This window comes from Danio aesculapii, chromosome 21, assembly GCF_903798145.1.
Source record: "Danio aesculapii chromosome 21, fDanAes4.1, whole genome shotgun sequence".
In the NCBI taxonomy this organism is placed as follows: Eukaryota; Metazoa; Chordata; class Actinopteri; order Cypriniformes; family Danionidae; genus Danio; species Danio aesculapii.
The window spans coordinates 20,580,156-20,594,829 of record NC_079455.1 but is presented as its reverse complement, the minus strand read 5'-3'; the positions used below and the strand labels follow the sequence as shown (position 1 = coordinate 20,594,829).

Genomic DNA, 14,674 nt, shown 5'->3' with positions numbered 1-14,674 from the left:
TACAGAACTCCTGCAGGATTTTCATTTTTTCTGCAGGAACCTGCTGGTATCCTGTAGGAATTATGAAATCCTGCAGGACAAAATGACAATATGTGCAGGCAATTCCTACAGGTTTTAGAATCATGCAGTACTTTTTACAGGAATTCTAAAGGATTTAATTTTTTTCCCTGCAGAAAAGCTGCTGTCCTGCAGGAATTATAAAATCCTGTAGGACACATTGACGATATGTGCAGGAATTTCCTACAGGTTTTACAATGAATCCAAGCAAGTGACAAATCCTGCAGGATTTTATAATTCCTGCAGGACTTGCAGGAGTTATTTGTTGTAATTGGAATGAAAGAAAGAAATTCTGTCACTTGCTGTTGGTAGCAATTTTATAAGCGATCATTTGTTTTTTGTAATTTGACGCAAAGATTATATTATACATAAATACATATAAATGTACATACATTTAAAAAATCTAAATATTAAAAACTTTAAGGTATTTAGGATGCTGATGACCATTAAACACATAACAGTTTTGTGAAAAGGGTCCATTGGTTGTTTATGGGGATTCATAGCTGTAATGCTTTTTATACTGTACAGACTGCATTCTGCCCTACACCAACTATACCACTTACTTTCTTTACTTTTTTTAGGGAAATGGAGTAAACGCAGCCTGCTGTGAATTGGATTCTGCTTTGGTCTACTTATTTCTTTTTTTCTCTTTTTTTTTAATTACAATTTTAATTAAAAATTGTGAAAATACATTGTTTCATTGTGAAATTTCTCTAACTTCATATCTGTCCTGCACGATAATCCTGCTGGAACTGTATATTTTAATAGACCCGATTGTAATTCCTGCAGGAATAATCCCTGCATAAATTTCCTGCAGGTATTCCTACAGGAAAAGAGCTGAAAATCCTGTAGGAAATCTGCACAATATTCCTGCAGGATTCCTGCGGGTTTTTTTTGTAAGGGCATGCACTTTTCCCCACTTCTGTTCTATTTATTGAATGAAAGTTAGTCATATGGCTGGTTTCCACAAGTTGTTACATAAGAGTCTGCCTCTGAAGACATGTGGCCATGTGCCTGTGTGTTAGTTTAAATTACCTGCATTTACAATTATAAACAGAGCATACAAAAAGATGCAGTCATTTGAATAATGTGTACAATTTAATAAGAAGGTACTGGAAAAAGTATTTTGATCGGATATATTTGTAAGAAATTGCCAAAGATATTTAGAATTTATAGATAGATAGATATATTACATAAATATATTTACTTGTACATATTTAATACTTATCTAACATTTTAATATAATAAACACATAATTTGCCGTTTTTAACAGTGTGTGAAGTAGCTTATTTAACAGAAAATGACCTTCAGAGAGCCTGCTGGACAACCTGACGTTTCTCACAAACGTCATCTATGTGTAGAAGCTCTATCTATATAGGTAAGGCTGAGAGATGTTGTTTTACACACCACACTGAAAACATGAAGGGTCTGATTGCTCTTCTCCTGGTGGCTCTGTGCCTTGAGGGTCTCAATGCAGCATGTCCTGATCAAGCCACTCTGAAAGACGACCATGGTAGCAAACTCTGCGCCCAGATGTTTGAGCACAGCAGCTACTACTATGACAAGAGCTGCACTGGCAGTTTTCTGAACGTGTATCCTGATGAAGACATCCCCATCATGCCAAAGACCTGGGAGAATCGTGTATCTTCTTTGGTGGTGAGACGCGGCTGCTCGCTGACGGTGTGGTCCAAATCCAAGAAAAAGGGAGACAAAAAGAAGTTTCCTGCTGGTGTTGTCTACCACCTGAAGGAGTTTAAGAGAGGCCTGTTTGGAAACTGGAATGATGACATCTGTGGATACTACTGCACATGCTAGACCTGAAGACAGAGGCTCAAAAGACATTAATATATAACATCAGTGACACAGGAGAACAGTTGTAACCCTTTGTTTTCAGATACAATTATAAATTTGGCTTACCTTATTTCTGTTTAATGACTGCAAATGATTAAAACATCACATATTGCAAGAATGTGAAGCAGAAATATTCAAGACCTGGTGCATGATTCCTTTTAATTGCAATAAATTCACTGAAGCAACATGGTCACACGTGATTAGCAAGTTTTAAAAGGGAACCTTTTAAGATGGATAAAAAACATCATTGCAGTGAAATATCTGAGTTCGAATGTATTTATTTGACAGGGTCATGCACATTACACAACAATACATTGACCTTAGAAAGGATGTTTTGTGGTGTCTTCAGTTTTATTCATTCTGATTCCTGCTTTCATTTTAATAAAGCGTAAGTGAAAATGTAAATTAAAATCTCCGCATCTAAGAGTCTCATTATTTGACTTGAAAGTTAAACAGAAAAAGACATACAAAACCACAAAATTCCCACTGTTTACTATATTATTTATACTATAAACAAGGTACGTGGTGGAAAGAGAACTAAAAAAATCATACTCAAGAAAAAGTACCATTACTTACCCAACAATGTAGTTCAAGTAGAGTAAAAGTATCTGTTGTAAATATTACTCAAAGTATGAGTAAAAAGTAGACCTTTCAAAAGTACTCAAGAGTGGTGAGTATTCTGATGCGCTTACATGTAATTTGTGGATGTGTGTAAACGTAACATTCTGTAGTGCATCTAGTTATTGCCCAGAAGGCACACAACGTCATAAGACCAGTGGCGGAGCCAGAGGGGTGTCCGTAGTGGCACTGGACACCCCTGACATCCGATTGGCCACCCTGGGTGGTGCCAACCCAAAATTTTATTTGCTGCTGGCGGTTCCTGATGCTGACTGACATCTCATTTGTCTAAAGACGTTTTTGAATTGTGCCGGCCACGCTCAAACTATTTTCAAATCAATGACGAGCAGAAGACAAGAGCATGGTTTCAAGTAAGACGAATAATCATAAAATAATATTTGAAATATACGTTTTATAGTTTATTATAAGGTGTGTTTGCGAGAAACGTTTATTATCCGCTGCGTGAGTTAACGAGGCACCGACGACATCATTAACTTAATAAGATTAGAGAGATCAATTCGCTCTTTAGACAGTTAACGCTATACTTCACCTGTGCTAATATTACATGCACATTACATGTATGCAGGGGTGGACTGGCCATCTGGCAGAGCGGGCAGTTTCCAGCTGGGCCGACGTACTTTTTGGACCGGGCTGATCATCTTCTTATGATCTGGTCGGCTCATAAAACGCTTAGCAGCCTGTCATTTTTTTGTTCTGCCTAATAAAATTGACGATGCTGTGATCTGTGACGCTCTAAAAGTAAGATGTTTTTTTTTCGGACACACCAGCCCATGCGACACGTGCGCGTATGGAGAGCAGAAGCAGCGCACTGCAGGCGTTTGCACAGAACATAACCCTGTCTATTCATCTAGTTACCCATCTGTCTATATAAATACACTTTTTTTTTACCTTTCCCCTATGCCATTTCCTTAACCTGCAACTCTTTATTCTACAAATTATATAGATCCTACAGAACTGTATGCTTCTCAAGCTCTATGAGGAGTGTCATTCATGTCTTTTAAGGTGCACTCGGTCAGAATAGAATCGCATGAGATATCATGACACTTTGTTTTTGATCGTCAGCATGATGTAGGCCTATATAGTTACAATAATATTTATACAGTATGGTCATCATAATGATATTTATACATGATAAAACTAGTGTGCAACAAACAAAACTAATATTTTTTTACATTTAGTTTTGTAGTTACGGCCCAAACAAATATTTGTGGCATTTTTTAATCGTTTAAGTTCATTTGATTGACTATATACAGTCTTTAAGCTATGTTATTATTTAACTTTATTTTGTTAATCCACATTAACTGTACGTGTGCATCAACAGGCAGTTTTTGTTGTTCATTATTTAATATAGGCTCCCACAAAACACACAAGATGGACTTCCAGTGTGGATTCTAATATTATTTTAATAATAAATTACATTTTTTAAAGTTTTTAATTTGTCAACTCTCATTATTTCCTATATATGGCTTCTGTGCTTTTATAGAATAGGAGTTGGTAAACATATTCAAGGAAGTGCACAGAAGGGAAGCATTTTGATTGTATGTAGTGGGCCGCTCTAGCCCAAAATACCAGGCCCGATTTTTTGGTCCCAGTCCAGCCCTGCATGTATGTAAGTTATTATACTTCATTTATGATGCTCAAATGTTTTGCTAATATGGGGAACTAATGTTAGGCTAGCTGTTATTTGAAATGGAATAGCCAGCTCATATACTTTCTTCAGAAAAAATGTTTTTTAGACCGGTTGCTGATTTTAATGTGCAGGTATGATAGTGAATATTTTCCATACCTACAGCTCCATACCTGAGACTAGTCAGAGTCAGTGTGGTCAGACTTCAGGTCCACCAGGCCAGAGCATCTACTCCAGGCCAGAGCATCTACTAGGCAATAACGTTTTAACCAATGTTAGAATTTAAGCTGAGCTTCAGGAATGTTCTACCAAAAAAATCTAATCCTGTCATTACTTATTAACTCACAACAAATTGAGTAGTTTGAATTATATGTTGGTAATGAAATAGATTTTGGTTTACTAAACACTTTCATTTTGTTTGTGTGTGTGGACCCCCTGAAATAGCAGTGGCTACCCCCTGGCCACCCCATGTAAAAAATTCTAGCTCCGCCACTGCATAAGACATTAATATTAGATTAGATTTAGGTTGTGATGTCAGGTGATCAAAATTCAATGTCTAGCCAGCATCTAAGGACAACGTTATTTTGATGTTCAATAATGACATCAAATGACGGTGTTATTTGGTCTATTTTAGGTTGATAGAAAGTGACCAAAATCTATCGTCGAGCCAACATCTTATTGACGTTGAATACTGACATTTATTCATCAGGTATGGCAACTAAAATCCAACGTCTAATAGACGTCATAGTGATAATATTCACACAACGTCAAGCTGTAACATCAATACACGTTAATATTTGGTTGGTTTTAGGCTGGACTTTTTGGCTGGACTGGGACAAAAAAATCAGCCCTGGTATTTTGGCCCAGAGTGCATTGACATTGGCCTGATGATGAGATCTGATGCCAACCCGATTTTCATTTTCAAAATGCAACGTCCCCACAACACTGGGGTACAACGTCAGTCTGACACCATGTTGACGTCTTGTGCCTGCTGGGTGTTTAAGGCCATTTCGGTCATCATACAGTAAACGTTCGTCATCAGTGACATGCATCTAAACAGTCTCTGGGTCAATGCATGTAAAGATTTTGGACATCTTCCCGGACACTTTTAATGCTTCCAAACAGTTTGCTGTAATTATAAAGTGCCCATGTCTTGAGGTAGTTTATCATGATGCAATTTACGTAATATGTGCGATTTGATTGGCCAGGAATCACAGGACTGATTTTTCTAATCTCCATAGACAAGAAAAATAGAGTAGTGACTGCAGGTTGAAGGAAAGTAGTGGAGTAATGTACCGATATACAGCATTAAAAATGTACTTAAGGAAAGTAATAGTACACATTTATAAAACTACTTAGTAAATGACAATTCCTGAGAAAAACTTCTCAATTACGGTAATTTAAGTATTTGTAATTAGTTACTTTACACCACTGGGTATAACACAAATACATTGTCCTGTTTTCGAGTAAAAACCTTTTACAAAACACAATTTCAGTCCGATCGCTCTTTTCCTGGTGGCTCTGTGCTTCGTTCAATGCAGAATGTTCTAAACAATCCACACTAAAAGATGACTATGGCAGAAAACTCTGCTCAGTTTGTCCAACAGGCACCTCTGAAGGTCATGTGGCCTAACCATTAGGCCACATCTGCCCCTGTGTCTGATGTGCCTGTGTTTTTTTCCAAAGTACAAAAAAAATCCAAAATTTCCGAGACACATTTTTCCACTTCTGTTCTACATTTTGATTATTTATTGACTGAAAGTCACTGCATATGCCTGATTTCCACAAGTTGTTACATAATTGTTTGCCCAGTTAGACATGGTGGCCATGTGCCCACATTAGATAAAATTACCTGCACTTTCAATTATAAACAGCATCCAGTCATTTGAATGTTGTGTTTGAATTCATATACATGCATGTTATGACCAGTTTAATTAAAAACCCATATTTTTGCTCAGATACATATTTTTAGGAATGACCAAATATTTCATTTAACAGAAAATGACCTTCAGAGAGTCTGTTGGACAACCTGACATTTCTCACACACGTCATTTGAATGGAGAAGCTTTATCTATATAAGTGAGGCTGAGAGATGTCTCTTTACTCACCAAGCTGAAAACATGAGGGGTCTGATCGCTCTTCTCCTGGTGGCTCTGTGCCTCGAGGGTCTCAACGCAGCATGTCCTGATCAAGCCACGCTGCAAGACGACTATGGCAGCAAACTCTGCGCCCAGATGTTTGAGCACAGCAGCTACTACTATGACGAGAGCTGCACTGGCAGTTTTCTGAACGCGTATCCTGATGAAGACACCCCAATCATCCCTAAGGTGTGGGATGACCGCATTTCCTCCCTAGTGGTGAGACGTGGCTGCTCACTAACGGTGTGGTCCAAATCCAAGAAGGAGGGAGACAAGAAGAAGTTTTCTGCTGGGCCCGCCTACCACCTGAAGGAGTTTAAGAGAGGCCTGTTCGGAAACTGGAATGACGCCATCTCTGGATACTACTGCACATGCTAGACCTGAAGACAGAGGCTCAAAAGACATTAATGTATAACATCAGTGATACAAGAGAACAGCTGTAACCCTTTGTTTGCCAAATACAATGATAATTTCAGCTCACTGTATTTGTGTTTAATGACTGCAAATGAATTAAACATCACGTTTGCATGAGCATGATGCAGAAATCTTTAAGACCTGGTGCATGATTTCTTTCTATTGCATTAAATGCTTTGAATAAATCTTATTACTTAAGCAACACAAGTGACTGTGAAGGTTCAAAAGTAAACCTTTAAAGTTGGATCAATCAAAAAAACAACATCAGTGCAATATTAAAGTGATGCCTAATTTCAGTTTGTTCATCATAATTGCTGCTTTTATTTTAGTAAACCTTTTATGAACATGTAAATATCAAAACAAATACACCGCACAACTTTCTAGGGAGCTTTAAGTGTCAGACAAAATCTCTAGCTCTAAAAGTGTCATTTAGCTGACCTGAATATTAAACGAAAGTGATCCCACTTTAAATTAAGTGGCCTTTATCTACTATTGTAGGTATTTGCATAAAAAAAATGAGCGCAATGTAATTTTTGTATTTATATTGTATTAAAAAACATTTATAATGCTACTGAATTAGGATACAGGTAAGTTTAGGGACAGGTTTTGTGGTACGAGCATGTTTAAGTGTGGGTTATGGTGTAAGGAGTGGGTCAACAGTGTAATTATAGATCCAATTACAGAAATTAATTACAGGTGTAGGTACATGGAGATAATTAAAGAAATATAATTACAATGTTAAAACAAGTATGTGCACAATAAGTGCACTGTACCAAGTGATTAATTTAAATGTAAGTGGTACCACCAAATAAATGAATTAATTAATCAATTAACTAATTAATTAAAATAAAAAAATATCACATTTTTGTCCAGTTTTCAGGTAAAAACAAGTAATATATCAAGTGGATCACTATGTTAAATACAATTGTATGTTTTTTTAACAACAGTGTGTGTTTGTGTGTGAAGTAGCTTTTTTAACAGAAAGAATGACCTTCAGAGAGTCTGTTAGCCAACCTGACATTTCTCACGCACGTCATTTGAATGCAACAGGTCTATCTATATAAGTGAGGCTGAGAGATGTCTTTTTACTCACCAAGCTGAAAACATGAAGGGTCTGATCGCTCTCCTCCTGGTGGCTCTGTGCCTCGAGGGTCTCAACGCAGCATGTCCTGATCAAGCCACGCTGAAAGACGACTATGGCAGCAAACTCTGCGCCCAGTTGTTTGAGCACAGCAGCTACTACTATGACGAGAGCTGCACTGGAAGTTTTCTGTATGTCTATCCTGATGAAGACACCCCCATCATGCCATGGGTCTGGGAGAATCGCATTTCTTCTCTGGTGGTGGGACGTGGCTGCTCGCTGACGGTGTGGTCCAAATCCAAGAAGAAGGGAGACAAGAAAAAGTTTTCTGCTGGGCCCGCCTACCACCTGAAGGAGTTTAAGAGAGGCCTGTTCGGAAACTGGAATGACGCCATCTCTGGATACTACTGCACATGCTAGACCTGAAGACAGAGGCTCAAAAGACATTAATGTATAACATCAGTGATACAAGAGAACAGCTGTAACCCTTTGTCAAATACAATGATAATTTCAGCTCACTGTATTTGTGTTTAATGACTGCAAATGAATTAAACATCACGTTTGCAAGACCATGATGCAGAAATATTTAAGACCTGGTGCATGATTTCTTTCTATTGCATTAAATGCACTGAATGAATCTTATTACTTAAGCAACACAAGTGACTGTGAAGGTTCAAAAGTAAACCTTTAAAGTTGGATCAATCAAAAAAACAACATCAGTGTAATATTAAAGTGATGCCTAATTTCAGTTTGTTCATCATAATCGCTGCCTTCATTTCAGTAAACCTTTTATGAACATGTAAATATCAAATCAGATATACTGCACAACTTTCTAGGGAACTTTAAGTATCAGACAGAAGTATCAGAAGTGTTAGATCTCTAGCGCTAAAAGTGTCATTTAGCTGACCTGAAAATTAAACAGAAAGTGATCTCACTTTAAAATAAATGGCCTTTATCTACTAGGTACATGCATCAAAAAATGAGCACAATGTAATTGTTGTGTTTAGATTGTAATGAAGAACACTTATGGTGCTATTGAATTAGGATACAGGTAAGTTTAGGGCCAGGTTTTGTGGTATGAGCAGGGTGGGTTAAGGTGTTATTATAGATGCGATTACATAAATTAATTACATGCAGATCATTTAAAAAATGTAGTTACAATGTTAAAACAAGCATGTGCACAATAAGTGCATTGTACCATGTGATTAAATGTAAGTAGTTAATCAGCTCTAGGCTGCACCTAGAAATTCTATCCATAAAAATAATGAACAGAACTAGTGACAGAGGGCAGCCTTGTCGAAGTCCAACATGCACAAGGAACAAGTCTGATTTGTTGCTGGCAACATGAACCAAACATTTGCTTAATTTTTAGAGAGATTGGACAGCCCTTAACAGAGCCTCTTTGACCCCATACTCCCAGATCACTGAACCCTCACTGGACTCTCTTCAGTTTGCGTACAGAGCAAACAGGTCTGTGGATGATGCAGTAAATATGGGACTGCATTATGTTCTGCAACACCTAGACAGACCCGGGACCTATGTGAGGATCTTGTTTGTTGACTTCAGCTCAGCGTTTAACACTATCATCCCAAAACTTCTCCTGCCCAAATTAACTCAGCTCTCTGTACCCACCTCTGTCTGTCAGTGGATCAACAGCTTCCTAACGGACAGGCAGCAGCTGGTGAAGCTGGGAAAATTCTCATCCAGTATCCACACAATCAGCACTGGCGCCCCCCAGGGGTGTGTCCTCTCCCCACTGCTCTTCTCCCTGTACACGAATGACTGCACATCAAAAGACTCCTCTGTGAAGCTCTTGAAGTCTGCAAACGACACCACACTTATCGGCCTCATTCAGGACGGTGACGAGTCTGCTTACAGACAGGAGGTTAAGGAGTTGGCTGTCTGGTGCAGTCACAACAACCTGGAGCTCAACACGCTCAAAACAGTGGAGATGATAGTGGACTTCAGGAGAAACCCCCCTGCTCTCCCCCCACTGAGCATCATGGACAGCATTGTGGCAGCAGTGGAGTCATTCAGGTTCCTGGGCACCACCATCTCTCAGGACCTGAAGTGGGACACTCACATTGACTACTACTTTCTTCGTCAGCTGAGGAAGTTTAACCTCCCAAAGGAGCTGCTGAAACAGTTCTACACCTCCATCATTGAATCAGGCATCTGCACATCAATAACTGTCTGGTTTAGCTCAGCTACTAAATACGATCTCCAAAGACTTCGTTGAATAGTTTGGACTGCTGAACGAATCACTGGTACAACCCTTTCTACTCTTCAAGAACTGTACGTATCCAGAGCGAGCAAAAGGGCTGCCAAAATCACATTGGACCCCTCACACCCAGCACACTGAATCTTTGAACTTTTACCTTCTGGTCGACGCTACAGAGCACTGCGCACCAGAACAGCCCGACACAGAAACAGTTTCTTCCCTCAGGCAATCCATCTCATGAACACTTGATGATAATAATTGCGAAACCAACATCACTACTTGCTATACACTTTTATACACACATATACACTTATTTAACAACACACTTTACATGCCAATTTGCACATAACAGCTGCACATATAATGTTGCATATAGAAATATAGCTCTACATACACTTGTCAGTTTGTATATTTGCATTCACTACTTACTTGTATTTTTTTAAATATATTTATTATCTGTTTTTTGTCCTGTCTCTGTAATTCTGTTGCACTGTAGAAGCTCTGTTACAAAAACAAATTCCTTGTATGTGTGAACATACCTGGCAATAAAGCTCTTTCTGATTCTGATTCTGAAGGCTTGACCTGTCTTTACCCATCAACTGCCTCTGGTGTTTAACAAAGCTCAATAGGTCATGCGCACTGATAGACAACCTTACTCTCAAATATGGTATTTGTCATAGACAAATTATGTGCAGCACAGAAATCCAACAACAAAACACCAATCAGATTCATATTAGGGAGGTCTTTCCTCCAAATTATGCCATTCCAGGTATCACTGTAGTTTCCCACCTGGGTATTGAAGTTCTCCAGCAGATTGAGTTTCCAGTTGGAGCACCATCCAGCACAGGTCTCCAAAAAGGCTGGGTGCTTTAGCCTGGTTGAGATGTTCCCACATTGCTGCTTCAGGGTTGGCCCATCCAGGTTCTATAGGAAAAGTCTGACCTGTCATCTGGGACCTTTTTGCCTTGGGAGAGTCTTCCAGGTGCATTTATCCCTGACAACATAGCTTCTAGTATTTTTCTGCCACTCAAACCTCTCCACCAGTGGCTGTTCAAGGCATTTCTAAAAAAATCTATCACATTTTCTGGACTTTCACATACTTTAGAAATGTATATTAATCAGAAATAGATGTACAAATAACATTACTGTTCAAGATTATTAGAATACTATTAAAACCTCTAAATGTATGTTTTATGATACTGGAAGAAAATTCATTCAGTTTCTTGTTAGTGGGTGTGTATATTTATTTTTAAAATATATATATAGAAAAAAATCCAAGACATACACCCTTTCTCCACTTCTGTTCTAAATTTTGATTCTTTTATTGACAGAAAGTCATGTGGCTGATTACCACACGTGGACTTTAAGATGTGGCCATGTGCCTGTGTTTTACAGTTCAACAGCTCTAAACATTGTTCAGACACTTGTCAGGTTTTGTCTACAAAATTAGTTAAGGGTATGTACAACTACACTACCTGACAAAAGTCTTGTCGTCAATCCCAGTTTTAAGAGCAACAAATAATAACTTGATCATTTTGAAAAGTGGCAGAAGGTAGATTTTTCTTATGAATCACCTGTTAAACTGCATCCCAATCATCACAAATACTGCAGAAGACCTATTGGAACCCCCATGGATGCAAGATTCTCACAGAAATCAGTCAAGATTGGTGAAGGAAAAATCATGGTTTGAGCTTATATTCAGTATGAGGGTGTGTGAGAGATCTGCAGATTGGAAGGCAACATCAACAGCTTGAGGTATCAAGACATTTGTGCTGCCCTTTAAATTACAAACCACAGGAGAGGGCAAATTTGTCAGCATGATGGTGCTCCGTCTTATACGCCATATCACAGTTTCTGAAAGCAAAGAAGGTCAAGGTGCTCAACGATTGGCCAGCCAAGTAACCAGGTATGAACATTATTGAGCATGTCTGGGCTAAGATGAAGGAGGAGGCATTGAAGATGAATCCAGAGAATCTTGATGAACTCTGGGATTCCTGCAAGAATGCTTTCTTTGCCATTCCAGATGACTTTATTAAGTTATTTGAGTCATTGCAGAGTCATTGTATAGATGCAGTCCTCCAAGCTCATGGGAGTCATACACAATATTGATTATTTTTCCACTGCACCATGATGTTATATTTTATACTGTACAATATTTCTGTTAAATTACAAGACTTTTGTCTAAGCAAAGTCAGACCTTACTGTCCTAATTAGATAATTAAAAATCAAGGCATGATCTTGTTTTATTTTGGTAAAATAAACATAATATAGAGGCCTTTGTCTTTCATATAAGGCACTACTGATACCAAATGATCAACTAGAAGTCAAGTCATCACTTGTTGTTCCTAAAACTTGGACAGACAACAAGACTTCTGTCAGGTAGTGTAGTTTTTATAAAGTTTTTACTTTCAAACAAATCAATAACATTTTAAGGACATTCATACATTTTAGAAATGTGCTCAAACATTTTATTACAACCAGTTGTTTGATGCTGATCTAAATATCTTGACGAATATATCTTAATATCTAGGCGAAACCAAAGCCATAACGGACATACAACAATGTATTTTTATAGATTGGAAGAGTGACATTGCTGCATATTAATAGATGTCAAACATGAAATAAGCAGTTTCCTTTTCCTTCTCTCTTTGAATGAACCTCCAGTGCCGTGATTAAATATTTAAATCCTGAAGCTCATTGTTCAGTGAATTTTCAATACAGTATAATTCAGGGCTGGATTTAGCATCATTTTTTCACATCTGTGCTATAGTTGTGGATCAATAAGTGGTGTGTGAAAACAGCTGCTAATGAGGCGCTTGGCATTAAAGCCCTGGAGAAGAGCGTTGAACACCTGCAGTGAAGCTCAACAAGCAGCCACTCACCAGATACTAATAAAGAGACCAGAAACACTCCACTGAGCTTTAGCTTCAATGTCCTAAAGTGGGACATGTTAATCTGCTCTGCAAATAAATAAACTAAGCTAAACTAAACTAAATTAAACTAAATAAATAAATAAATGAAATAATAAATGAACAAATTAATATTTAAGTCATAATAAATGAATGAATAAATTAATTAATAATTTAATAAATAAATAAATAAATTATTATTACTCATTATGACTTTTATTATTAAAAAAAAGTCATAATGAGTGAATGAATAAATAAATAAACAGTTTAATTAAATTTAACCATTAAATAAATGAAATAAAAATAATAAATGAATTTTTAAATCATAATAAAAGAATGAATGGATTAATGAATGAATGAATAAATGAATGAATAAATAAACTAATTCATTAATTAATTAAAAAAACTAAATAAAATAATAAATGAATAAATAAATAATATTTTAAAAGTCAGAATAAATGAATGAATGGATGAATGAATGAAGAAAGGAAGGAAGGAAGGGAGAAAGGAGAGAAGGAAGGAATAAATAAATAAAAAAACTAATAAAAAAATAAATGATTAAATAAATAATATTTTAAAAGTCATAATAAATGAATGAATGAATGAATGAAGGAAGGAAGGAAGGAAGGAAGGAATAAATAAATAAATAAAACAAATAACATAATAAATTAATGAATAAATAATATTTTAAAGTCATAATAAATGACTGACAGACTGAATGAATGAATGAATAAATAAGTAAATAAATAAATAAATTAATTAATTAATTAAATAAAAAACAAAATAAAATAATAAATGAATAAATAAATAATATTTTAAAAGTTAGAATAAATGAATGGATGGATGAATAAATAAATAAATAAATAAATAAATAAATAAATAAATAAATAAATAAATAAATAAATAAATCTTGTGTCATTTAAAATGTTCTTTTTTTTCAAATAAAAATTATCATACATTTTTAGAATAATTTAGAGAACACACAGATTAAAATGTTATTTAGTGTCACAATTGTTTGTATACTAGATATATTTAGGGGAAAAATCATTTGATGATATATTAAAATGCTATTTATTTTCATGGTACAGCCCCAAATTACTAACTCATTGTCACTTTACACCTTTATTGTTAACTATTTTTAAAAGCTATGCTTTACCTATTTGAAAACAACATATTTTTAGCAACTGATCATCTATTCTTTTATGTATTTGAATAAGTACAGGTCTGAGACGTAATTTGTTTTATTTTAAAATTGTTATATCTGAATAATGATTCATTATTTTGACCATTAAAATTTTATTTAAACTTTTTTAGTTTATATATATATATATATATAGATAGATAGATAGATAGATAGATAGATAGATAGATAGATAGATAGATAGATAGATAGATAGATAGATAGATAGATAGATAGATAGATAGATCGATAGATCGATCGATAGATCGATAGATAGATAGATAGATAGATAGATAGATAGATAGATAGATAGATAGATAGATAGATAGATAGATAGATAGATAAAATGAATGTTTAGACACTTTAATATGCACATAAGGCTCAGCTGTGCTACTGATGGTGGCAGGTATCAGTCATGAGTGAGACATTGAGCTGAAGGTCACACCCCATGATTCCCGAGACTTGCCCCTTCAGCCCAATATGGGGGAGGAATAAAAGCTAATTATGAGCAGAGGCAGCCTTTCCATCCCTGCACTCCTTACCATCTCTTCATTCAG

The 14,674-nt window shown here is 36.3% G+C and overlaps 3 protein-coding genes across 3 annotated transcripts; all 3 read left to right on the top strand.

Annotated features, from left to right (window-relative positions):
• Positions 1–1,452: 1,452 nt before the first annotated feature.
• Positions 1,453–2,319, top strand: LOC130214619 (syncollin-like). The gene has a single exon (XM_056446393.1). It carries the CDS (start codon positions 1,477–1,479, stop codon positions 1,870–1,872), a length of 396 nt encoding a protein of 131 aa, XP_056302368.1. The 5' UTR covers positions 1,453–1,476; the 3' UTR covers positions 1,873–2,319.
• Positions 2,320–6,216: 3,897 nt separating this feature from the next.
• On the top strand, positions 6,217–6,864 carry LOC130214678 (syncollin-like; the record flags this gene model as incomplete). The annotated part of the gene is made up of 1 exon (XM_056446472.1): positions 6,217–6,864. A coding segment is annotated over one exon (474 nt), but the record flags the coding sequence as incomplete, so codon positions are not given.
• A 498-nt stretch (positions 6,865–7,362) lies between these two features.
• On the top strand, positions 7,363–8,397 carry LOC130215016 (syncollin-like). Its single transcript, XM_056446907.1, has 2 exons — positions 7,363–7,367; positions 7,777–8,397. The coding sequence occupies exons 1-2, from the start codon at positions 7,363–7,365 to the stop codon at positions 8,225–8,227; spliced, it is 456 nt and encodes a 151-aa protein (XP_056302882.1). The 3' UTR covers positions 8,228–8,397.
• Positions 8,398–14,674: the final 6,277 nt, after the last annotated feature.

Excerpts from the sequence above, each read along its gene's own strand:
- LOC130214619 (XM_056446393.1), top strand. The coding sequence starts at position 1,477 with ATGAAGGGTCTGATTGCTCTTCTCCTGGTGGCTCTGTGCCTTGAGGGT.